At 48.7% G+C, this 25,169-nt stretch overlaps 2 protein-coding genes and 1 long non-coding RNA gene across 8 annotated transcripts in view; 1 reads left to right on the top strand and 2 right to left on the bottom strand.

Annotated features, from left to right (window-relative positions):
* The window catches only part of LOC143659224 (uncharacterized), a 49,357-nt gene extending 25,509 nt beyond the window's left edge, over positions 1 to 23,848 (top strand). Inside the window, exons 2-4 of the long non-coding RNA XR_013163478.1 lie at positions 18,605 to 18,662; positions 22,113 to 22,200; positions 23,501 to 23,848. This is a non-coding gene — a long non-coding RNA (uncharacterized LOC143659224). The remainder of the gene's footprint in view (positions 1 to 18,604; positions 18,663 to 22,112; positions 22,201 to 23,500) is intronic.
* RINL (Ras and Rab interactor like) lies at positions 3,607 to 13,159 on the bottom strand. 4 transcript variants are annotated; one of them, XM_077131926.1, is made up of 12 exons: positions 13,078 to 13,159; positions 11,870 to 11,985; positions 11,506 to 11,671; positions 10,278 to 10,380; positions 9,281 to 9,353; positions 9,130 to 9,194; positions 8,568 to 8,717; positions 8,060 to 8,479; positions 7,441 to 7,752; positions 7,110 to 7,241; positions 6,793 to 6,956; positions 3,607 to 6,711 (listed from the first exon to the last, which is right to left on the bottom strand). In XM_077131926.1, exons 2-12 carry the CDS (start codon positions 11,920 to 11,922, stop codon positions 6,655 to 6,657), a joined length of 1,695 nt encoding a protein of 564 aa, XP_076988041.1. In that variant the 5' UTR covers positions 11,923 to 11,985; positions 13,078 to 13,159; the 3' UTR covers positions 3,607 to 6,654. The 4 variants fall into 4 exon arrangements, with proteins under 4 accessions (XP_076988041.1, XP_076988040.1, XP_076988042.1 ...); XM_077131925.1 differs by having other exon boundaries at positions 11,870 to 11,988; positions 13,078 to 13,132; XM_077131927.1 differs by having other exon boundaries at positions 11,870 to 11,956; positions 13,078 to 13,104.
* The window catches only part of SIRT2 (sirtuin 2), a 21,239-nt gene continuing 9,512 nt past the window's right edge, over positions 13,443 to 25,169 (bottom strand). For all 3 annotated transcript variants that reach the window (XM_077131933.1, XM_077131934.1, XM_077131935.1), the window contains 12 exons: positions 23,363 to 23,404; positions 23,091 to 23,197; positions 22,914 to 22,970; positions 22,338 to 22,406; positions 17,893 to 18,022; positions 16,138 to 16,197; positions 15,799 to 15,854; positions 15,555 to 15,631; positions 15,421 to 15,472; positions 14,454 to 14,524; positions 14,241 to 14,307; positions 13,443 to 14,123 (listed from right to left, as the gene is read on the bottom strand). In XM_077131933.1, the coding sequence (XP_076988048.1) occupies positions 13,968 to 14,123; positions 14,241 to 14,307; positions 14,454 to 14,524; positions 15,421 to 15,472; positions 15,555 to 15,631; positions 15,799 to 15,854; positions 16,138 to 16,197; positions 17,893 to 18,022; positions 22,338 to 22,406; positions 22,914 to 22,970; positions 23,091 to 23,197; positions 23,363 to 23,404 (944 nt within the window). In that variant the 3' untranslated portion in view covers positions 13,443 to 13,967. The remainder of the gene's footprint in view (positions 14,124 to 14,240; positions 14,308 to 14,453; positions 14,525 to 15,420; positions 15,473 to 15,554; positions 15,632 to 15,798; positions 15,855 to 16,137; positions 16,198 to 17,892; positions 18,023 to 22,337; positions 22,407 to 22,913; positions 22,971 to 23,090; positions 23,198 to 23,362; positions 23,405 to 25,169) is intronic.

The raw sequence follows: 25,169 nt of genomic DNA, 5'->3' as shown, positions 1-25,169 counted from the left end.
GAGAGGATGTGGAGAAAGAGGCACACTTATCCACTGTTGGTGGGAATGTCAAATGGTGCAACCATTGTAGAAGGCAGTTTGGCGGTTCCTCAAAAAGCTGAATATAGAATTGCCATATGACCCAGCAATACCATTGCTAGGTATCTACTCAGAGAACTTAAGGGCAAAGACACAAACAGACATTTGCACACCAATGTTTATACCAGCATTATTTACAATTGCAAAGAGATGGAAACAGCCAAAATGTCCATCAACAGACGAGTGGCTAAACAAACTGTGGTATATACATACGATGGAATATTATGCAGCTCTAAGACCGAATAAACTTATGAAGTATGTAATAACATGGATGGACCTAGAGAACATTATGCTGAGTGAGACTAGCCAAAAACTAAAGGACAAATACTGTATGGTCTCACTGATATGAACCGACATTAGTGAATAAACTTGGAATATGTCATTGGTAACAGAGACCATCAGGAGATAGAAATAGGGTAAGATAGTGGGTAATTGGAGCTGAAGGGATACGGACTGTGCAACAGGACTGGATACAAAAACTCAGAAATGGACAGCACAATACTACCTAATTGTAATGTAATTATGTTAAAACATTGAATGAAGCTGCATGTGAGAATGATAGAGGGAGGAGGGCTGGGGACATAAATGTAATCGGAAAGAAAGATAGATGTTAAAGATTGAGATGGTATAATCTAGGAATGCCTAGAGTGTATAATAATAGTGAAATGTACAATGTACAAATTTTAAAAATGTTTTTGCATGAGGAAACAACGGATTGTCATTATTGTAGGGTGCTGAAAATAGACGATATCTAATACTTTAAAATGTCACATTATGCGTGAGACTAAAGCAAAAAATGTTTATTTGTTACAAAATTTAGATTTTGACTAGAGCATTTCCTAATATAACTAATGTAGATAGTTTGATTGAATGTCATAAGTACTTGGAATCTCAGGTAGCACATGAGTTTTTGTTGGTTTGTCCAGAGTGATCCCCCGATGAATCCCAGAATGATTTGATCAGTGACTGGAAAAGTATTTGCAAGCCCCCTTCAGGGAATAGTGAGAGTGGGGAGAAATTCAACCTTCCCAAGTTGAATTCTTGATCTTCTCACAAGCAGTGTAGACAACCAAAGCTATAGGCTGAGCCCCCAGTCTTGGGGTTTGTTCACATGAAATTTAAACCCACAAAAGATAGGTCAAGTCTACTTAAAATTTAGGCCTAAGAGTCACCCCAAGAGAGCCTCTTTTGTTGCTCAGATGTGGCCTCTCTCTCCAGCCAATAGGATGAGCATTCTCACCACCCTCCCCCTCTCTGTGTGGGACATGACTCCCAGGGGTGTGGACCTTCCTGGCAACGTGGGACAAAGATCCTGGAAAACGTATAGTTTTTTTTTCTCTCTATTATTGTTTTATCTCTTTTTCTGTTGTCTTTTTATTTCCTTTTCTAAATCGATGCAAATGTACTAAGAAATGATGAATATACAACTATGTGATGATATTAAGAATTACTGATTGTATATGTAGAATGGAATGATTTCTAAATGTTTTGTTAGTTAATTTTTTTTGCTGCTCTTGGGTGAAGCATCTATATATGTGTCATGGTCAGGTTCATGTGTGAACTAGGCCAAGTGGTGGTACCTGTTTGTCTGGTTGGGCAAATGCTGGCCTTTCTGTTGCGATGAGGACATTTCATAGAATCAAATCATGATCACGTCAGCTGCATCCACAGCTGATTCCATTTGTAATCAGCCAAGAGGAGTGTCTTCTGCAATAAGTGATGCTTAATCTAATCACTGAGAGCCTTTTAAGGAGGATTCAGAAGAGACAGGCTCTCTTCCTGCTTCGGCCAATGAGCCTCTCCTGTGGAGTTCGTCCAGACCCTCCATCGGAACCGTCAGGTTCACAGCCTGCCCTGTGGATTTTGAACTCTGCGTTCCCATGGTTATGTGAGACACTTTCATAAATTTTATATTTGCGAGTATTTACTGTTGATTCTGTTTCTCTAGAGAACCCTAACTAATACAGATGGGAACAAACCAAATGCCCATCAGCAGATGAGTGGATCAACAAAATGTGTTTTATATATATATATATACAATGGAATATTATGCAGCAGTAAGACAAAATGATGTCCTGATGCAAATGAAGAGATGAATGAGCCTTGAGCACATGATGCAGAGTGAAACTAGTCAGACATAAAAGGACAGATACTGTATGATTCCACTTTTATGAACAGCATAAAGGTATAATCAAAGGCTTATAATACAGAATATAGAGGACCTAGAGATACATAGAAGCTAGAGATGGGTGAACTGTTAGGTAATGCGACTGAACTCCAATGTAAGGGGATAGAAAGGAGTAAGGTGGTTCTCTAGTGGGTCTATAAGTAATATTACCATATTGAAGATGAACAAATTTGAAACGGCTTGTATAAACCTATGTGTCCCACTGATTAACACTAGAAATATGAATTAGTTCTTGCAAGAATTACTTCAAAGATGTGATTCTTGTACAAAGAATCTTTAAGTCCAGGGTATAGGGGGAAAACTGGTATTGCATGCTATGAGCTTTATTCAAAAGGAAACCACCAACACTACTACTACAGCAACAGCAGAAGTAAATAATGGGGGGAGGGACAAGATTTAAGAGGAGGTTTAGATTTCCTATTTGGCAAGTTTGTGTTTATTGGTTTTCTTTCTCTTGAGAACAATGAAATCATCTAAAATTGAGAATGTTGATGGACTGTGGACTTTGGGCCCTCTACATGATGCCGAAGACTGCCTGCTGGTGATTCTTGACTTCTCTGCCATGGTAGCGCCCACTGATCTCTCCCTTCTATTCTAGGTTTCACTGCTTTCAACTTCTTGCCTTAGTCCCTTTCTCTCTCTGCCTGAATTTCATTCTCTTACAAAGGACTCCAATAAAAGGATTAAGACCCATCCAGAATAATGTGGGTCACACCTTAACTGAAGTAGCCTCATTAAAAGATCCTATTTGCAATGGATCCACACCCACAGGAATGGATAAATTTTAACAACATGGTTTTCTGGGTACACCCAGTTTTCAAACCATCATATCTACTTTATCTGGTATTAGTCTAGTTACCCAGTTATCACTTGGATACTATTTGCATGGTATATTTTTTCCCATCCTTTCACTTTCAACCTACTTGTGTCTTTGAATTTTTTTTTTTTCTATTTTTAGCATGTGCAGGCTCTGGGAATCGAACAGTGTCTTTGAATTTAGGGTCTCTTTTAAACAGTATATAATTGGGTCATACTATTTTTATCCATTTTGTCAATGACTGGAGCGTTTTATCTACTATCATTTAAAGTAAATTCTTATAACACAGGACTTTCTTCTGCCATTTTGCTATTAGATCTTTGTAAGTCTTATACCTTTTTTTGCCATCAATTCTTCTGATATTGCCTAATTTTCACATTAAATGATATATTTTATCATTTTGAGTCTCTTCTTGTTGCTTTCTGTAGAAACAGAGCTCGAAGGATATTAAGGAATGATGAGAAAAAAAGAAAGGAAGAAAGAAAGAAAGACACAGACGGGCTCAGGGGGTCTGAAGCTTGAGTTTATATCAGACATCAGACAACTTTATTCTCAACCAGATCCTAGTTATATACCACAGGATGTCAATAGATATGCAGCCATTTCCTGAGGGAGCAAGATTCTTATCTCACAGTGTTCTTCATACCTAACATAACTGTTTTGGGTAAACATTCTCTTCCTCCTAGACTGCTCTACATAACAATCTCCACAGTTTATCGCTGCCATCCCGAGGCCAGCAGCTTGCAACAAATTCTGTAGGTCTTGCTTTAAACTCTTGGCTTCTACATCTTCTCATTTCCTTCTGTATTTATTTTTCATGTATTTTCTTTTGTTTACATTAATGTTAAATGTAAGTTAAGTTACATCTAAGATAATTATTTGGAGGTCCACACATGTTGTGGTATGAATCAATAATTTGTTCTTTTTTATTTGAATTCTATTCCATTATATGGACATATCACAATTTGTTTATTGATTCACCTGTTGATGGATATTTAGAATATTAAGGTTGTTTCCAGGTTTGGGCAACTACAAATAAAGATGTTGTGAACCTTCATGTACAAATCTTCGTGTGGACATAGGAGTCGAATGCCTGGATCATATGGCAGATAAATGTTCAACATTTTAAGAAATGGCCAAACTATTTTCCAAATGGTTGTACCATGACTCACTTATTTCATCATTGTAACTGAGAAGTCAGGATTTAAGGGATGATTTTTATTACTGAATCACTATATAAATATTCCTTTTTGCTTTCTGATATATCAGAGTAGACAGGGAAATACCTGAAATCTCTGAATTGTAATCCAGCTGCCTTGATTTCTGATAACGGTTGTATAGCCCTCATCTTCTGCCCTTGTGATTGTAAAAACCTTGTGACTAACCTTCATCTGTACCTAATTATCTAGTTTTTCAACTTTAGAGTCTTGTAATCGTTAAAGATAGCCCCTAAAGTTTGTTAATGAAGGATCTTGGGTCTGCCCGGAACTAACCCACCCCAAGTCCCAAATTATCTTGATGACTGAGACCAATTTAACCTAAGTGGGCCCACCTGACATGCACAGTAGCTTAGACTAATTTACAAGTCACCTAGACCTCGTTCCACCATTTTTTTCATACATTCTGTGATTAAGCATGTTATCAATCTGCACATACTCAATAATCAGATCACCTCTAATGAGATCATCTGGGGCTAAGGTGCTCTTTATCCTAAACCCTGCCCATTTTTTCTCTAATATAACTGCCCGAATTACTGCAGTTCGGGGAGACAGATTTTGGGCCATTAGGCCATCTGCTCTCCTACTACACGCCTAGTAAGTCTCAGAAATTGGTTATTGAGCATGTCTGGCAAAAGAATTCACGGCTTTTGTCCAGTAACATCATCATAATAAAAACACTAATAATAATGATAAACTGGGTGCAAATTCAGTTCTTATTTTAATTGATTTAACAAATATTTATTGGGTACTACTCTGTGTTGGGCCCTGTTCTAGGTGCTGTGTATTCAGTGCTGAACCTGGCAGACTACAGCACTCTCATCTTAGGAGGCTGCGTTGCTCCAGTTTTCAAGGCTGTCATCTTCACATCTCTCTCTGCTCTGTCTTCATACCCCCTTCACGTCTGTGTGCGTCAAATCTCCCTCTCCCTCGCTCTGATAAGGCTACAGGTGATTGCATTTAAGGCTCATGCAGATAGTACAGGACAGTCTCTTCATCTCATGATCATTTCCTTAATCATATCTGCAAAGACCCTTTATCCAAACAAGGGAATGTTCACAGCTTCCAGGGATGAGAATGTAGATATCTCTTGGGGTACGTGTCATTCTTCAGGCTATAACAGAAACCTCGACTGACTTAGCAAGGTTAAATTAAACACCTGTTGTGTGCCAGACACTGTTCTTGGCACTGAAGATATGTCTGTAAACGAGACAGGCAGAGATCCTTACTTTCCTGGAGCTGACACCACATATGGTAGCTGTGAGTCCTGTATGGCAAATGAGCAGTTGAAATGTGCCTGGTCCAAATTGAAATGTACTGTAATGTAAAATGCACACTGAATTTTGAAGACTTAGTACAAGAAAAATAATGTAAAATATCTCAGCTTTTAAAATACTGTTTACATGCAGACGTGCTTACATTTGGGATATATTAGGTTAAATAAAGTATATTATTAAAGTTAATTTCACTTGTTTCTTTTTTTAATGTGGCTACTAGAAAAATTAAAATGACACATATGGTTGGTATTGTATTTCTATTGGACAGTGCAGGGAGAACATGAACAATTAACATAAATACATATTATATTAGGAGATAAATTCTATGGAAAAAAATCAGGGTAAAGGAGTGTATAGTTTCTTATAGCTACTATAACAAATTATTACAAACTTAGTGGCTACAAACGATTCAAATTATTACCTTACAGCTTTGGAGATCAGAAGATTGACATGGATCTTCAGAGGCTAAAATCAAAGACCACTTGCCTTCTGAAGGCTCTAGTGGAGAATCCATTCCTTGCCTTTTCCAGCTTCTAGAGGCCACCTGTATTCCTTGGCTCCTGGCCCCACCACTCCAACCTCTGCTTCCATCCTCACATCTCACATCTTCTCTGACTCTGATGCCTCCTTCTTACAGGGACACTTGTGATTCCATCTAGCCCATCTGGATAACAGCATACTCTTCACATCACAAGATTCTTAATTACATCTGCAAAGTCTGTTTTTCCATGTAGTTAACACTGATTTATGGATTCCAGGGATGAGAACATTGACATTGGGGGGGGGGCATCATTCGGCCCACCATGGAGAGGGCCAAGGGAGAGATGTGGTGGACTGGGAAAGCCTCACTGAGGTGGTAACATCTGCATAAAGATCTGAAGGAGGGACAGGAAGGGGTGGATGTTAGGGAAGGGCATTCCAGGAAGCAGGAACAGCTAGTACAAAGGCCCAGATATGGGCTTTCCCTTTCTGAGACCCCAGGACTGCTCCTCCTCCTTGCTGTCCCTGAGCTTGCAGGGGTCAGAAGTCGGTATTGATCCAGGAGCCTCCCATCTTGCTTGACAAACACCCTAACAGTCAGCAGTCCCCTGGCACTGCCTCCACTGCCCACCGCTCCTCAAAGGGCATGTCGGTCTGGAAGGAGAGACAGAGCCGGAGTCAGAAGGACAGCAGATCACTCCCTCCCCTCCACCCGCGGACCAGGCTGGCGGTCACCTGGGTTTCAGCGAGGCCCTCCTCGTGCAGCGTCCGCCTGCGGTGCCACTGGTGCAGGGAGGCGCGGGCCTGGGAGCTCAGCTCCTGCGGGTTGCGGCCCGCCTCTGGCTCGTAGTGGGCGATGTGGTGTAGCGCCCCAAACCATGTAGTCAGGTAGTACCCGGCTGAGGACAAGAAGGGGAGGTCAGCGCAGGCCTAAAGATCCCCCTGCAGTCTGCCCACCTTCCTTCCAGTTGCAGGGGGAGGCTGTTCGGGGTAGTGGGCGGCCCTGAGGCGCCCCCATTTGGGTCCCGGCCTTCTGGCAGTGGGCGCTTCACCCTCTCCCCGCAGCTCGTCCGGATCCAAGAGCTCCATAAGGAATTCCACGTCCAGCTGCGTTTCCTCAATGTCTGGACTCCAGATCAGTTCCTCTGTCAGCGCCGGCAGAAAAGCGTCGGCCCCCAAGGGCTCTGGGGAAGACCGAGAACAGGTTTTGGGATGGGTGGAGGCGTGCAGACCCCTTCCATCCAATCCCAGGACCGCGTAGACACCTCCCACTAGAGCGTGCTGTCCTGTCCCTCGACGTGCGCGCAGGCGCCTCTTGTTGGATGCCTCCCCCTACCTCAAGACCGCCTACATCGGTGTAGACACCGACCCCTCCTTTACTACCTTGATTTTCTCCCCGCGCCAGGCCCGCGTAGACGTCACGACACACAGCCAGCAGTAGAGCCACCTTGCGGCGTGGGGCGCAAGCGGCGTGGAGGTGTGCGAGGCGCGCGTGGATGCGGCTCCGCAGGGCGAGGCCCTGCCCCTCAAGCCCCACCCCCGGAGCTCCCGCAGGCCCCGCCTCCGCGCGCAGGGCTATTTGCCGCCGCCGCAGTCGCCGCAGCTCCGAGGCGCGGAGCGTGCGGAGTCGGGTCCACAGAGCAGGCTTCAGGGGCGCCAGCACAGCCCGGCACAGAGCCGCCTCCACCGCGAGGCCTGCGGGGGTGGGGTGGGGGCGGTGAGGGAGGGGCCCCAAGCTGACCCGTGCCCATCCACACATTCCACCCACCCGCCCTGGCAGACGGCCACCTCACCCTAGCTCCTGGCCACACACAGGTGGAGAAATGGCTGTGGACACGAGCGATCGAGAGGGAGCGCGGGCGAACGGAAAGTCGTGTGAGTGGAAAGGGGAACAGAGCACCGTCCGCGGATGGACCGAACATATACGTAGGGCCAGGAGATGGCAAACCCATACCCGTGGGCGAGTCAGCCATAAGTCACCGCCCCCCACCCCCGCCATTACCAAGATTCTCCTCCTTTGGGGGCCCACCAGGCCCCCTGTTCTCGAAGACAGCCCGCACATCGGGGTCCTTTGCTAAATAATCCTGAAGGTCGGTGAGGAGGTGTCGCACGTGCTGAAGCAGCTCGGTGGTTGGGTCCCCCCTCCTGGGAGGGCCATTGGCGTCTGAGGTGAGGCGCGCCCGAAGACCCCGGAACAGCCGGGCCACGTGGCTGCTCCGCGCCCTGACCAGAGCCCGGACGTGAAGGGTGAGCGCGTCCTCAGGGCCCTCGTCGTCATCTTGGTAGTCGTTTTCGTCCTCATCGTCCTTCTCCTCCTCCTCCTTCTCCACCAAGCTGGGCAGAGCTGGCACAGGGTGGTGCACTTCCGGGCTGAGTAGGCCTTCGATCCAAGAGACGCGGTGGGGGGCGGGCTTCCTAGGTGCTGGAGCGAGAGAAGAGGGTTGGGTCCCATGGAACAGCTGTGGCAGTTCCCTCATCCCTCAGGGCCCAGGGTTGCACTCCCAGCCAACCTGGACTGTGTCTCTGGGCAGGCTCTGGTGCGTCCTCTGGGAGAGTCTGCTCCACTGCCCACCTACTGTGAGTCTCCAGGTAGAGCTGGTTCACCACGCAGAGGGCCCTCCCTGAGGTGTGGAGTTGAACCCTGCCAATCTGCAGAGGATCTGGGGGCCACCAGAAGTGAAGAGGTGTCCCAGGTATTTGAGGGACCAGCCCCTGGCCCTTTCGAAACACCAGGAGATGTAGCTCCCAGCCTTGTTACTAGAAGCATTGAGGCTTGCCGTGTAGCCCTCTTCTCACCCAGGACCCAAGAGTCCAGGCCCCCAGGCTGGGTCCTCAGCCCCTTCCTCCCTTAGTACCCAAGAGTCTGGCCCCTAGCCTCCTCCTCCCTCAGACCCAGGAGTCTGTTCCTCCATCCCTTCATTCCTCAGAGACTCCAAAGTCCAAGGCCCTAAGCTCCCTCCAACCCAGCTCTATCCTCCCTCAAATTCAGTAGTCCTGTCTCCCTAGTTCTATCCCCCTGGACTAAGAAGGCTGGAAAGTTGGCCTCTTCCTCCTTTGGAAACCCTGTCTTACCTGTGTGTTGGTCCTCAGGTCCTACAGTGGGAGGGGGTAAGAGCAGGGTTCTGGGCAGAACATCTCTGAGAAAAGAATAGAAGAAACCACAGTGTAGATAGGGCATGTTAGGGAAGTTCCCCACTTGGCGCCTTTGATGGGTCACCTGTACCTGCTGGCTGATAGGAAGGCCAGGAGATGGGGCAGGTCTGGCATGCAGAGGTTAGACGATTGCAGAAATATACCTGGGGGTGGGGGTGGGGAGGAAGGAAGAAAACTTGAGGTGCTTCAGCCCCCTCTCCCCAGGGACTCTCCCTTTCATGTTCCTGTAACCCCCCAGGGACCTTCTGAACAGGAAATTTTCTGCCACTTAGAGTCCACATCTCTTCCTGTCTTTATTTTTGCATCTCACGTATGCCTCCAAATAGACATCATCTTTCAGACAGATATATATTGAGCACCTATTCATTCCTGGGTTCTGGGCATACAATTGTCAAAAGGCAGGTGAGTTCACAGCCATCCTGTAGCTTACTTGTTAGTGGGAGGAGACAGAAAATTAACAAGTAAAAAAATAAACAAACAAAAGTGCTTATTGTCTTGAGTGCAAAGTGTGAAATAGAGTGATGGAAAGTGACGGGGGACTTTCTGATTGAAATTGGGTAGTTAAGGAGGGTTCTTTTCAGCAGAGGCTTGAAGGATGCAGATAAAACCAACTACTCAAAAGAGGAGCATTCATGCAGTGAAAACTGCAAATGCAAAGGCCCTGAAGCTGGAGCACACTTAGCAAGCTCAAGGAACAGAAAGAAGAGTATATGGAAGGTGGGGCAGCGGATGGAGAGTGAGGGAGGGACTAGATCACACAGCACCTTGTTGGCCATGGTGAAGAGTTTATATTTTTATCTAAGAATGTTGCAAACCCTTTGCAGGATTTGGGGCAAGAGTGTAACATCTGATTAATGTTTGAAAATACTACTTTGGCCTCTGTGCTCAGAATGGATTGGAGGAGGGAAAGAGTGGGAACAGGGAGACCATGGAGGAGGCTACTGCAGAGGTCTTTGCAAGAGGTGCTGGAGGTGGAGAGAAGATTCAGGAGATATTTTGGAAGTAAAGCCAACAGTTCTTAGTGATAAGCTTGCTGTAGACTGGAAACTTAGGGGTGGGCTGCTCACCTCCAGGAAATGTCTCGATCTTGTAGGTACTGACTTCCCCTGGTAAAGGTCCTGTTCTCAACACCAGGACTTGGCTGGAGCTATGTCCTGTGACCAGAAAACTCTGGGGGTGGAGGCAAAGTTCAGCTTGAAGAGGATATGTACAGATATCTGTTATTTCTGCCTGCCTGGCATCTATTTTCTTATTTTGGGTTCCACACCCCACATTTCCTTTAGGGAAACCTCCCTATTCTCCATCCATGTCAGTGGGACTGACTCCCCCCAAGTCCCAGGGGTGGATCCATGACTTGACCTAGCCAATGAGGTGACTGTGTTCTCTAGCCACTCTGATTGGCTTAGGGATGGGCATGTGAACCAGGCTCAGCCAATGATAATCTTCTCTGGGACTTTTGCTCTTTGGAAAGAGACCTATTTGTCCATTAACTGGTAGGTTTGTAGCACTGAGCTGGGGACAGCCATCTTTGCCACAAGGAGAGAGCCTGCCTAAGGAAGACAACTGGAAACTCTTAGTTGCCTGGTCCAAATCTATCCCTTTTTTCCTTGCAGAACCCTGACCTGGCTCAGGCCATTAACATGCCCAGCCATAGAAGGTGGATAATGATTGATGCCAGCAGTGTTTTTCATCTCTGGTTATATAATGTAACTTCTGGGTGAGCTTTAAAAAATATTGCTACCTGGGCCCATCCATATATTCTGATTCAATTGTGAGGTTTTTTGCTTTTCCTCATTAGAGAAAGAGGGGCAACTGTTGTCTCCTTTCTGCCTTTCTTCCTGCCTAGAAAGAATGCATGTGCCTGGGCCAGGGGTAGCCACTGGGCAATCATGAGGGAAGGCCAAGAATATTTCAGAAAAATTGGCCTTGATGCCACTGAGCGGCTCAACTAGAGCCAGCAGCTGCTTTTCTGGTTGTGTTGGAAAAATCAATGCCCTTTGTTTGAGCCACTGTTTGTTACTTGCAGCCAAAAGCTTTCTGATACCGAATTCTGTGCAGTTGAAAGCAAAACCAAGAAATGGGACAAAGAGAAATGTCTAAGTCATTTAAAACTCAAGACCAGACATTCTTGTAGCTAATTTTACTTCTGGAGTTGTTGGCCATTTGAATCAACAAGTAGCCATTTTGGTTTGTCTGGTTTGCATAGGTTTGTCACTAGCAACCAACAGAGTCCTGATTGAGAAAAGGGAAAGGTCCTGAGGAGGGTCAGGGCAGGTCCCCACTATGAGTCCTCACCCCCGGTGGCCAAGGTTCCAGAAGGTCCTTTGCATTCTGGGCATCCAGCTCTGGGATCTGCCACACGCCCCAAGTTCTCTGTAGGCGACGGAGTGACTCTGAGGTCCTGAGGACCCCTAGGGGGGTCTCGCCTGCTCCATTCACCTGCGATGAGGTCAGCCTGGGACTATAGGATCCAGGAGATCAGGGATCAGAGGTGGGTAGTAGGATACTGAGAGGGAGTCAAAGGCACAGGAAGGGGCAGCCCAGAGATGAAGGGTCCGAGACTGGTGTTCAAGATCCTCAAGGTTTGAGGGGATATTGAATGAAGGTGTTACTGGATCCAAGACTAGGAGATGGAGACCTTGGCCTCAGAGACCCTCACCTCTCTCCGTTGATGGGGGTTGCAGCGGCCTTGTCCTCTGGCTGGTCCATCATCAGGCTGTGGAAGGCCAGCCAGCCATGGCCTGGACTTGGGTGGAGAAGATCACTTCCACAAGGCTGCTTCAGCCCAGGGGTATTGTTAAAAAAATATTTACAGTCAATATGGCAGAGACCCTAACCAATGAGAATGGAGCCCAGAAGCCACTTGCTGTACCCGGCATTAATTTTTTAGTTGTTGGATATTGGGGAGATCTGGGGATTCCAGGAGAAAGGCCAGCATGTCTTGGGGAGGGAGGTACTCAAAACAACAGCTGTTTACCATGTCGTAGGGAAATATTTCAAGGTGGTAACAACTGGCGCAGCTGTTTTGATGTATACTAGCTGAATAACACTTGCCAAGACCTGGGGCGTGGAGAAGTGCTTGGCCTATCATAGGCACTTCATAAGCATCCTCCATTCCTCCCTTCCCAGACTTTTGAAAGTTCCTTGAATCCTTCCTCCCAGTGTTTTGTTACAAACATTTTCAAACATACAGAAAAACTGAAAGAATTTTACAGTGCACACCTGTCTGCTCACCACCTAAATTCTATTAGCATCTTCTTTTTGCCTTATTAAACATCCATGCCTCTATCCATCTGTTCATCCATTGGACCCCAACTTGTAACCAGGGACAGAGTCCTAAAGTGGGTTAATCACTTTGGGGTGGACATTTTAAAATATTTTCCCTGCAGCAGTCCCAGGCACAGGAAATCTGGGTCCTAGAAGGGAAGATCCATCCATCTGTCCATCCTCCCCCAAATCCATCCATCCATCCATCCCCCCACCCACACAAATTCATTGAATATAGTCCCAGAATCAGGTGCTAGTGTGCTGTGGTGAGAGTACTAGACAGCACAGGCCCCTGCTCTCAGAGGTTTCCATTTTCGCTTGGGCTGCGAGTAGGAGATGGATAATAAACAATTAAGCAAATAAATCAGCCTATTGGGCAGAAGCCTGGGTATTAGGAAGAGGGAGGGCCGAAAGCAGGTGCCCCAGCCAGGGGAGGGCAAAAAGGAAGAAGTGGAGGAAGAGAGGCAGATGTCTGCCCAAGCCCCATGGGAAGGGGGAAAAGGAGATGGTGCTCGGCAGGTATGAGAGGGGCCGCTGCCTCATACTAAAGGAGGGAGTGGGGGTGAGAAGCCAGATGTTTGGGTCCCTGGGGGCCCCTACCTGTTCTCCGAGAGAGAGGCCTGAAGTATCAGGAAGTGAAAGTGTTGCTTGCAGAGAGAGGAAGCTGAGTGGGCAGGGGGAAGGGGCGGGGCTGGGGGGGATCTGAAATCAACCTTCCTTTCCCGGCTCAGGCCTTAGGTGACTGACAGAGAAGGGCCGGGCTTTGGAGGAAAGGAACCTGGCCGGCTAAGTGTCCAGGGATAAAAGGCATAAGGACCCCACACCCTGGGGTCCCCTCTCTGCTCTTCACTCCGGTTCTCACAGAACCTGTGGATGTTTTGGTCTTTGTCATGGCCCAGGATCTAATCCCCTCCCTCCAGCTGCTTCCTTGTGTGCCATGGAAAGAAACATGGAGGCCATGCAGCTTACTGTTAATTTTTTTTTTTTAATTTGTCTCCAATAAACAACATCTTCTGCCCATCCCCATGTGGAAAGTGGGGCTACGAACCCACTTTGGAAGCTGGAGACAGAGACTTGGGAGGCCTTCAGGCTTGGACTGTCACCATGCTATATTTGGAGCCTCCAAATCCCAGCCATGGAAGGTTAGAATTGGTCCACCTAGCCACAGGTCCTGGGAGCAGCAGAAAGACTAGGGGCTCTTGAACCCCTGTCCTGGGACAGTTAGAAGTTTCAAGGCACCCCTGGCTCCCTGGGAGCTGTTAGAGATTAGGGGAGGTTGACCTTTGTTCCTGTGAGTGGTTAGAGATTGGGGGCTGGTAGAGATGGGTGTTAGAAATTTGCTGGGACTGGGGGCTGGGACCCCAGTTTGGAGTGGGAGAGGTTAGAGACTGGGGACATGTTCTGAGCTTCCCAGAACTGTAAGTTAGGGGGACCAGTTGGAGCTCAGCTGTCCCCGGGGTCACTGGGCATCCTGTCTGGAGATGCAACCATCATTGTGGTTTCTCCCCCTCTGTGGTTCTGGCTTCCTCCTTGGTGCGTGGTGGAGACTTCCCGGGGGAAGCTGAGCTGGTGGGGTTGGGGGCCCCTGATGCCGACTGAGCATCTATTATGGCATGCTCCTTCCGGACAAGGTCCTCCAACTCCTTCTGCAAGGGGGAAAATTCTCAGAGGATGGAAGTCCTGGAGCATCATGGGGTCAGAGGACCCACAGGCCCATTCAGGGATTGGGCTCAGGGTGGGCTGGGCTCACTCAGGCTCCTCACCTTCCATCCGAGAAGTTCGGCGAGAGCCATGCAGCCCTGGTCACACTCGCCCAGCCAGGCCACATCCCTGCAGCATGGGCGGGAAAGTCAGAGCTGCAGCCCTCTCAGGAGGACCCCTGCCGGCCCTTCCCCATCAGTGTGCCTCTGTGCCCACCCTCCCACCTCGGCCCTGCCCTTTCCAGGCTCCACCCTCATCCTGGACCCAGGCCTTACCTGTAGGCCTTCTTGGAGTCAAAGTCCATGCCTCCTCCGAGGCCCATCATCATTCCCAGGAAAGGGTCAGTCTGTGTGGAGGGGGAGGGGGCAGGAAGTGTGGGGACTTAAGAGCACTGGCTCTAGGGCCAGGTAACCTGAGTTTGTATTCCAGCTCTGTGACTTCAGTCAAGTGACTTGGCCTCTCTGAGCCTTAGTTTCCTTATCCGAAGAATAGGGACAGACATCAACCCCCCCCTAGGGTTATAGTGTCAGTGAGTTAGTGCATATAAGATACTTAGAGCAGTGCCTGGCATGTGGTATGTTTTCGTCTGTCCCTTGTCCATGCCTCAGTTTCTCTCTGGGGAAAACATCCCTCTTCCACTCTCAGACTACTGGATTTGGGTGGGCAGTGCTGGGACCCAGGCCTGGCCACTCATAGCCCCCAGGTCCCCTGGCACAGGGACTGCAATGACCAGGAATATGCCTGCACCCCAAGAATAGCCAGGCAGAGAAAACCCTGGGGTTAGGTGAGGACAAGGACTCTCCTACAGGACTGTCAGGGGGTGCAGGCGTTCCCCAGGAGGAAGCACCTGCCTGAATGTGAGGCTGCCCCAGGAGGAAGAGCCTAGGGAGGGAGAGGCAGACTCCTGGGGCCACCGGTGAGGGCCCTGGATCCAAGTAGCCCAGACCCTCTGGTCCTGCGAAACAAGACTCCCCTTTTTTGGTGTAAGGTGGCTGGAGCTGGGGTGCTGTCAGTCTCTCAACGAGGCCCTGAATGACCCAGAGGCCTGTGGAATCTTAAGAGTCTCTGGATTCTAGAATCCCAGGTGAGGAAGTTCAACTTCCGAGGTGGGATTCTCTTAGACACCTGTGCCCTAGTCCCTGAGGAAGCCAGGGGCAGGGAAGGTGGGGGCGGGTGGGAGGAGGCCTGACAGGTTGGAAGGGGTGGAGGTGGGGATCACCTTGATGGGCAAGCCTGACTCACCTGGCCTGTCTTCTCCTTGTTGATAAGCAGGCGTGGTGTGGAGAGAGGTGCCCTGGGGGGATGGCGAGCTGAGCAGGAGGGCTCCGGCTTGCACCCCCTGACCCCGGCCACCCCAGTCCTGACCCCTGACCTACTTGCTAATGAGGGATGCAAAGGGCTGCACCTGCAGGGAGGTGCCCATGATGATGAGGAGGTCCACCTTGAGGAAGTCCTGTGGAGGGCAGCAGTGGGCGAGTGTTCTGGGGACCTCTACTGAGGCTGGGCCACCTTCCCTGGCCCTTTCTGGCCACCCCACACCCCGCTGTATGCCCACACCAGCATGACCTTCCCCAGGACCAGCCCAGACTGTCCCCACCCAGGGGGGTGGGGAACACTTACTGACTGCATGCACGAGAAGAAACGTGCTGGCAGGTTCTCACCGAAGAACACGATGTCTGAGACAAAGACAAATGGACAGAGAGACACAGAGACAGAAAGATATAGGGAGAGAAATGGGGAGACAGAAACAGGAATAGAGAGAGAGAGAGAGAGAGAGAACAGGTGGGAGTAGAAGGCAGCCCTGAGAGCTGGGTGGGAGCTGTGGAGCAAAGGGGGCCGGCTGGTGTGTACAGAACCCCACTCTCTCCAGGATGGACTTGGTTAGGGAGAGAGGTTGCTAGAGGGTGGAGAGCCTGGCCTTGCTGGGAAGGACTTAGGTGGGTCCCAAGCAATGCTCACCAGGCTTCACGACGCTCTGACATTTCTCACACTTGGGAGTCACCTGGGAGAAGATCTTCTCTGAGTATGAAAAGGAGAAGGCAGAGAAGGCCGTAAGAGCTCGGGCCTGGGGCTGCAGCCGCCCTGCCCCCTCCCCTCCCCACTCACCCCCTCCTTCACCATCAACCCAAACCCTCTCCCAGTCACAGGGATCTCCTGGGGTGTCTGTCCTGCTCAGAAAGGACCTCTCTTCTGAGAGACGGTTTGGGTTGACAGTGGCCCTCCAAACAGGGAGGGCCAGCTCCCAGCACCATATCTATAGCGACTGACTGAAAGAATAAATGAATGAACAAATGAATGAGCAGCAGACACTTGGCCCTAATGGGGACAAGATTCTACCAACCTCTACCCTACCCAGGTCAATTCAGACAAGGGAGTGAAGATCTTCCAGTGGGTCTCTAGGGACAGCCCTATTTTGTCCCATCAGAGAGGCCTGGGATGATTGCCCCCCAAATTACCCTTATGACAATCATTCTCCTTATTACCTATTGAATAAGGAAGGTTGAAAGCACTTCTGTCACTTGCAACCCACAGAATCTTAACTCATTTGTTCAACTATTCATCTATTCAACAAAACTTTACAAACACTATTTCAGTGTAATTTATTTTAAAATATTTCTGCAGAGACAGTAGGATATTTTGTGGAGATATATGTGATATTGCTGTGAGGGAAACATAATGGGGGGCAATGTTCATTGTAAATCACCCCCAGCTGTGTGCAGTTGGCTATTCAGGAATCCTCACCCCCCGGAGTGGTCAGCTGGCATTTTATCAGAAAGGCCACTCTCCAGAGGCCCCACTGCAAAGGCTGCAGCTGTCCTAATCTTGCACAGACACCAAAAGCTTTGTTAAATCAGCATAAAGAATGTCAGAAATGGGTTTCCATGGAGGGAATAAGTGGCCACTTAGCACAATAGATGTCAGAAAGAGGCTTATGCTGGCATTCAAGATATGAGGAATGGCTGAAGATTTTTTTTTAATCAACACTCTACCCTTCTGTGAATAGGGAATAAGACTCTAGCAAGCCCCTTAGCACAGTCCCCATCCTGCAGCCCTATCCAGGCCTGCATCCAGCTTCACCCCCTGTAAATTCTGCTTGCCTGACTCCAAAGAATGAGCTAATTGTCAAAGCCTGTGCCCCTAGAAGAGTGCTGTCCCATACGGTAGCCATGTGGCTTTATTCATTTAAATTAATGACAATGAAGTAAAATTTTAAAAATTCAGTTCCTCAACTGCCACATTTTCAAGTGCTCAACAGGCACTGCAGCAAGTAGCTTCCCTATTGGACAATGTAGACATGGGACATTTCTACCATCTCGGCAAGTTCTATTGGATAGTACTGCTCTAGATTTGCCTTGATGAACCCTTCATGCAAGATGGGGTGAGAGGACCTAAAAAGACAAAGAGCAGGGTTTCATGAGCTCACAAAACAGACCACCTGCTGAGGCATGTCTATGTGTGTGGCTGAATTTGATGTGGAATGTGTATCCATTATAATCTGGTTGTACGGGGAGGGGAGCAGCAGGCTCCTGCAACCATCTCAGATCTTTGGGGCCACGATTATCTACTAAAAAGAGCCAAGGAGTTGAGCAGGGCTAAATTGGCTTAGGTCAGCTTGTAACAAGTGCCTACTATGCATAGGACCCTGCTCCTGGGGCCAAGGAGTGGACAGCGAGCCGAAGGCCCTGCCCTTGTGGCTGACCTCCAGCCCCTCACCTTTCATCCAGCTGAGTGGGTACTCCCGCCGGCAGGCAGGGCTGATACAGTGCGAAGTGTAGAAGGTGCCATGGGCCTCCACTAGGTCCTCGGGCTCCAGGCCTGCCACTCGCTCCAGTGTGTCTATATTCTGGAAGGGGAGATGGAGGGAGGAGGGGTCAAGAGTGAACCACATCCCTCGTGGACCAGAAGGCAGAGCAGGGAATTGAGGTCAAGAGAAGAGGGATTGTTGGGGCAGGGTGCATCTGAAAATTGTCCTGTTCCATTCTGATGGGGCTATGGAAGGGGTAAACATCGTGGTCACTTGAAGGCAGGGGCCCAAACTCAAATGCCTTTGAGGCCAGGCCCTCAGCCACCACCAACCCATATGGAATCTTTATGCAAACTCAGCGCACTTTGCTTGCATTTTGGGGGAAAATTTGTTTTGCTGGAGCCAAAACTTTACTGCAACCTGCCGGAAGTATAGAGAAATAAATGAGGTCCCCTTAGATGTGCCACCCTTGTGCAGTACCCAACCTGCATTTGGCAGTCTGACCAAGCATTAACATAAATAAATTAGGAGGGTTTATTTGGTTTCATCACACCATTTTCCCATTTACTGGTCAGGGTTCTTACTGTTGTCTTGTTTCATAGATGGCATATTAACTTGCAATTTTTTAGAACAGACACTTTCTATATTAAACAGGCAAGAATGTTCTTCTCTTCCCCACAGAAAGCCCCTAGAGCCCTTTGGAGCAGCTTTCATTTGCCGACTGAGGAATGCTGCTGAGGTAGGTGCTTTCAGAGGACACTAGCAGACGTTACACAGAGATGACTTGTCACATGAGGCTCACAGCTGAACTTGCAGGGTTTCCCAGAGACCCCATGAACAACTGAAAGCATTTCCTTTCGGAGGACATACTGTCCAGACTGACCTTTCTGCTCCCTGCCAGCAATCAGCTTCTCCCCTAAATGCGCAGACAAGATTTACTGTTCCCAGACTCTCTAGCAGCTTCCCATCTCCCACCTCCCCATTCTAAATCCTGTTTTTGTCTTTGTCACTTGCCTCAGTCTACCAACTGACTCCCTCACACACGGTCAGCAATTTTCACACAATGAACTAAAGAGCATATAAACGATCCAAACACCTGTCTTCTTCTCTTACACCACCTTTGATAGAGAAACCACAAACAAAAAAGAATGAGGCAAACTGATATAAAATGATCTCTCCAAGATGTCAAAAGGACAAAAGAACAGAGGCAGCGTCTAGGATGTGGAAAAAAATATATATATGAATTTGTGCGTTTGTTTATGTACACAACCTCTCCGAAAGGAGACACAAGGGACAGGTGACAGCAGTGGCCTCCAGGGAGGGAGGTAGGGCAGCTGGGAAATATGGTGCCAGAAAGTTATCAACGAAAAGAAAAGCATCAGTAATGAGGTGGCGACCAACGCTGGCCTCTGTGTCCACACGAAACAGGGCGTGGCATGGGCAAATGAAGGGGCGTGGCTGGGAGGCGGGGCGTGAGCCAATGGCCCACCTAGCCTGCAGCCGGGTCTTAGTTCTAGCCACTAGGCGCCCCTGGGAATGTGGTCCGGCGGGGCTGCCAGAGCGTCTGAATTTTTAGGAGCGGTCAGAAGTCTAGACTTCCCTGTGAAATCTCCTGAGTTTAAGCCTTGATTCGCATTTTGTTTCTCAAAACCTCCCGTTACCGCGCAGAACCACCACTGACCGCAGCATGCATGGTGCAAAGTGAGGGAGGCAACCCTGTCCCGGTGGCCCCGCAGCCTGGGGTGCCGGCCTGCACAGCCATCCAGCACACAAAGTGCCTACACAACCTCCAGTGGAGGGACTCCTTAAATGTTTTAAAGCATGCAGGTTCCCCTCAAACAATGCTTGTTCTCCATTGTTTTTCCCCTGAACCATCTTCAGGGTGAGGGGAGTGGAGCGTGACGCAGGGGTGGGGGCAGTGGAGGTGCCCTGCCCAAATGGGACATGCAATTAAAATCGTTTTGAAAGGAAGGCAAAGTGCTTATAATAGAATAAAACACAGCCTTTAGAAAGTATGAAGCTGCTATGTGGGTGTGGAAATGGAAGGGCCTTCCAGACAAGGAGGTTAAGTAAACAAAAGCTGAATACAGAACCCTATTTACCACGTAGATATATATTTGTATTTTGTGTATACATATATCTTTAACAGAACTATAAGCTGTGTTGCTGTGGAGAGCACAGAAACTTGAATGAACTAGACCTATCTGTCTGAATGGCTGTCTTGAGATAAAAATGACATCATATGCAAATTCAAAAGTGTTGCATGGTCACAAATCACAAAGAAGTGAAGATGATGCGTTCCAGAGTGCCTGCATATTTCCCATCGACCCCAGAATGCACTTATGTTGGCTTTAGCATTAAAATACCAGGCAGCAAAGGCAGTGTCGTGGTTAAGGAAGGGGCAGCTACTTGGAGGAGCCCTATGGGTTGGCGTAGTTGCCATCTCATCCTGTCTCTTGAGTCTAAATACCATTTTATATGCTGCTTCTCCAGCCCAGGCCTTGCTCCTCAAGTCCAGATTGCTTTACCCAACTGTCTCTCCACATCTCAAATTCCACATGTCTCCACCAAACTCATCTACCCCTCACCCCCATCTGCATTTTCCCCACACCTCAGCAAGAGCAGCAGGTGCTTAGTTTGAAAACCGATGTACTGGCCTCGACTCCTCTCTTCCTCGACTCCACAGCCACAACCACTGCATCAGCAAGTCCCGTTGGCTCCACAGTCAAAGAGATTCAGCGCCCCCCATCTCCTGCTGCTATGCCCACCCCACCCCACCCCACCCCACCCCACCTTGGTCCTGGCCTCCCTGGTCTTCCACCTGGACCATCGCAGCAGCCTCTCGCTGTCTCCCTCTCCCCAACCCTCAACACTCTGTTCCCTGCACCTGGCTAGAGGGTGCCTGTGAATACCTGAGTCGGGCCATGGCCCTCCGCTCAATGTCCTCCCGAGGCTCCATCTCCCTCAGGAGAATGGGACTCCTCCCGAGGGTCCACAAAACCCACAGGCTCTGCTCCTAGCACCTCCTTGGCCTCATCTCCTCCCCCCTCCTCACTCATACAGACCCAGCTTCTTGAGATTCTTTGAGCATGCTCCAATCTCACCCCACGGCTGTCTGTGTTTTGTGCTGGCTATTTCCTCTGCTGGGAACAAATATTTCCCTCAGATAACCCCACGGCTCCCTCCCTCTCTTTCTGCAGGTCTGGGCTGAAATGGTCCCTTCTCAATGAGGCCTTCTCTGACCACCCCCTATGAAATTTCCAAATGCTTCCCCTGCCGCCAGCACTTCTGATCCCCTTTCCTGTGTAATGTCGCCCTGTCGACCTTTTCATTGTGTCTCTCCCCATGTGAGAGTGTCACCTCTGGGAGAGCAGCAGCAGTCTGTTGGTTCTGCTCGCTGCTGGCAGGGCCTGGCACTGGGCTGGCACTGAGTGAACAACGGCTGTGACAAAAGCTGTCAAGTTAGGATCCTGCAGGGCAGTGGAGAGGATGATTTCCTGATATCACACAGGGGCAAGAACCTAGCTTCAAGTGTGCTGTCATTATCTTGTTTGAGCCTAGTCCTGTGGGTTAAATCCACTCTCTGGGAGGAGGGATCAGGTTTAGTTCCTGGAACAGGAGTCCTTCCCTCTCCCCAGGTTAAAAAAATCCAGGCCTAGAAAAATGTTGTGCGCCCTCTGGTGGCAGCTTCTGAATCTGCAGGCTCCAAAGCGCCCTATTAGAACTCCTATTCACATGTTAGCACCCAATTTTATAATTTTGGGTTCTGAGGTATGATTTATAGCATACATGATAACACTGCAATAATATATGATGTGATTCAATACATATTCATCTATCAAAGGTCAAGGCACAAACATTTGTTACTGATAGAGGGTGTGAGAACCCAAGAGTCTCACTGACTAGCTCAGAAGCCAACAGCGTGAGCCATCCTTGCCTGAGTACCGCCTGGGTGAGGCCCTTGGCCAAGCCCTCAACACGAATGAGCCCTGGCCCTGCTGAAACATACCATGCCCCTTCCCGAAGACACCACAACCATCTGTTGGAAAACTGTCAACATCTACTGATTTTGTTAGCTCAAGTCACTTTGGTGTCATCTGTTGGAAAATCAGCATAGCAAATGTGGAATCTGGACATCTTTGGGTACATGGGATGGCTCTGAGAGGGGCTCACTGCCATCTCTTCACAGATCTGAGAGGATGAAGCTGTTGTGGCCCATTTTGGAGAAGGAGGAACTGAGACTGAGAGAAGGAAAGTGACTCCTAACAGGTCATAAGGTAAGGAAGCAGGGGCAAGCCTGGACTGCTTGCTTGACAGTCTAAGCTCTTGACCTTGCAGCTGTTCTCCTGGGAGAAGGTTCCAGGTCACAGCCAGCCTACCCTCTTCCTCCCAGGATGCCCATCACCCCACCTACCTGTGTGTAGCAACGCAGCAACAGTCCCTTCTCCTTTAATAGGCGGATGAAGTAGTGACAGATGGTTGGCTGGAGGAGAGTAAGCATGACAATGTTGATAATCACAGAGGACACTGATCACATGATGGCCATGTGCCAGGAGCTCTTCTAGGCCCTACACACATTTTAGCTCATGGAATCATCATAGCCACCTCATGAGAGAGAGATCATCATTGTGCCCCTTTCACAGATGAGGAAACTGAAGCACAGGACAGTTGATTGTCTTGCCAGGACCATATGGCTGGTAATTTGTGGAGCTGGGGTTTATACCCTGCCCCGGAGTCTGCATTATCAACTCAATAAACCTAACAACTCTTGGAGATCAATACTATTATCAGCCCCAACTTAACAGGTAGGAAAACTGAGGCTCAAAGTCACAAGAGCAAGAAATGAGGGAGTGGGAGTTGAATGCAGGTGGACTAGAGCCTAAGTGCTTAATGACTGTATTACCCTTGTTCAAAGGGCCTTGCAGGGGGACCTTCCCATGCCAGTTCCCCCTCCCTCCAAACTTTCTTGATCCCCCTCAAAAGATCTCACCTTAAATTGCCCAGGATAGAGCTCCTTGGCGAGGGTGAAGAAGGGCTCTGGGTGTTTCTGTGGGAAAGAGCCAGAGGGTAGATGAGCATCCAGATACCCCTGGTAGATGAGGGCTGTGGCCAGTGACTCCCCCTCCCCCATCAGTGCTAAAGGCACTCTTCCCAGGGGAGTACATACCTTAAAGTAGCCGATTTCAAATATGGCCTCTGGGTAGGGCAGATGGTACTTTTCCAGGTTGGCATAGAGTCCCGTGGATGGGGAGCGGAAGTCAGGGATACCAGCAGCTTTGGGAGGCAGGCCAGGGGCAAGTGGTAAGGGATGGCCGGTCCCATTTATAGACTGCATCCACCCTATCCTGAAGCAGCTCCAGACATGCCCAGCTTCCTCCCCAGCCCCCAGTGGGTATGCCCTCATTGCTAGGATGGCTGCTGGGAGCGGGGTGCACTTACACGTGGAGATCCCAGCTCCCACCAAACAGATGATCCTGCGACCTGGAGTAGAGGAGTTTGTGCATCAGGTAACACAGTTTGCGCAGCCTCTACAAGACCACATCCACCACGGCCCTGGCACTGTTTGTTCCATTCCAGGCCCAGGGGCACTTGGAGCAAGTCCATTTTATACATGAAGAAACCGAAGCTCAGATACAGGGAGTGGGTCACAGTCAACTGGGTGAAGACCAGCATGGGGACAAAGAATCCACTGTTTGAAATGATAACCAACTTAGGAAGACTCAGGAAAAGGCCCTGTGGCAAGAAGTTTCTCCCCCTAACTAGATCTAGATCTGCCTGATCAAGACGGTGGAGTAAGCCACTTCAGGGCTGTGTCCCCTACACAAGGTTCAAACTACTAGCAAGAACTGGCAGAAACATCTTTCTCAAAGCTTCAGAAAACAGTTAAAGGCTTGTAGTAAAAGGGTATACACTAAATAAAGTAAAAAGATAACTTAAAAGTGGTAGACTCTCGTGGAGCCTGGGCTGGCCCCCTCCCCACCCTCCCAGGCTGAGCACAGAGCCAGCTAAGGCTCTCAGTGCAGATCCCTGGCCCTGGTTCCAGAGGAGAAGGAGGAACCCTGTGTACCCTTGTGTGTCTGGCCCCATCTGTCTGGGTCAGCCTGACAGACTGTCCGAGAACTTGCCCTGCATGTAGAAGCAGCTCAAAGAGCCCTCCTACAGAACACTGTGGGAGAACAGTCAAGTTGTAGCTGTGTGGGGCAAAGATTTGCTTGCTGGCTGTGGGACATATAATGCAGTACCCTGAACCACTGGCTGTTTCCTAGGGGACAGAGGACATTTGTGACTGTATAAAAGGGGGAATTCCTTCGGTGCACGTACATGCCCAAGATAAGATGCATAGGCAGAAAGGATCACAGAGGCTCCTATGCTTTGGCCTCAAGTTATTCTCTAAACTCATTGTATGGATAACCTCTGAAGGAGCATTTAAGGAAATCTTGCAAAGATTGGGAAAGGAGTTTTCCTTTTTTCCTTCTTTTCATAACATTATCTGGATATAAACTTAAGAAACAGACACTTCAAAGTTTAAATTCCAGCAATAGCACATTAAAATATCAAAATGTCCAGGTTTCAACAAAAAGTTACAAAACAAAGAAACAGGGAGTGATGGCCCAGGCAAAGGAGAAGATTAAAGCATAGAAACCATCAGTGAGGAGGATCAGACCTGGGTCATTCCAGACAGGCTTTTAAAAAAATGATCCTAGATAGGGGGAAATATTTAACTTCCCCATTTGGAGAATTGCTGATATTCTTGCAAGCAGTGGGGACAACTAAATCAATAGGCCAAGCCCTTGATCTTGGGGTTTGCCCCTATGAAACTTATCCCTGCAAAGGATAGGCTAAGCCTACTTACAATTAGGCCTAAGAGTCACCCCCAAAGAACCTCTTTTGTTGCTCAGATGTGGCCTCTCTCTCTCTCTCTAAGCTGACATGGCAGGTGAACTCACTGACCTCGTCACCTACATGGGACGTGACTCCCAGGGGTGTAAATCTCCCTAGCAACGTGGGACAGAAATCCTGGGATGAGCCGGGACCTGGCAGCAAGGGGACTGAGAAAACTTTCTTAACCAAAAGGGGGAAGAGAAAAATATGACTAAGTAAAGTTTCAGTGACTGAGATTTCAAACAGAACCAAGAGGTTATCCTGGAGGTTATTCTTATGCATTATATAGATATCCCTTTTTAATTTATGGTGTATTGGAGTGGCTAGAGGGAAGTACCTGAAACTACAGAGCAGTATTCCAGTA

The sequence above is a fragment of the Tamandua tetradactyla genome, chromosome 16, assembly GCF_023851605.1.
Source record: "Tamandua tetradactyla isolate mTamTet1 chromosome 16, mTamTet1.pri, whole genome shotgun sequence".
NCBI lineage: Eukaryota > Metazoa > Chordata > Mammalia > Pilosa > Myrmecophagidae > Tamandua > Tamandua tetradactyla.
The sequence above is the reverse complement of the archived record's forward strand: the minus strand, read 5'-3'. Positions and strand labels throughout refer to the sequence as shown.

Coding starts and splice junctions, on each gene's coding strand:
- RINL (XM_077131926.1), bottom strand. CDS start 11,922: ATGATGGACCAGCCAGAGGACAAGGCCGCTGCAACCCCCATCAACGGA. Junction 8,718..9,129: donor ACCTGAGGACCAACACACAG/GTAAGACAGGGT, acceptor GGTGGCCCCCAG/ATCCTCTGCAGATTGGCAGG. Junction 7,242..7,440: donor GGCGCGGGGAGAAAATCAAG/GTAGTAAAGGAG, acceptor GGTCTTCCCCAG/AGCCCTTGGGGGCCGACGCT.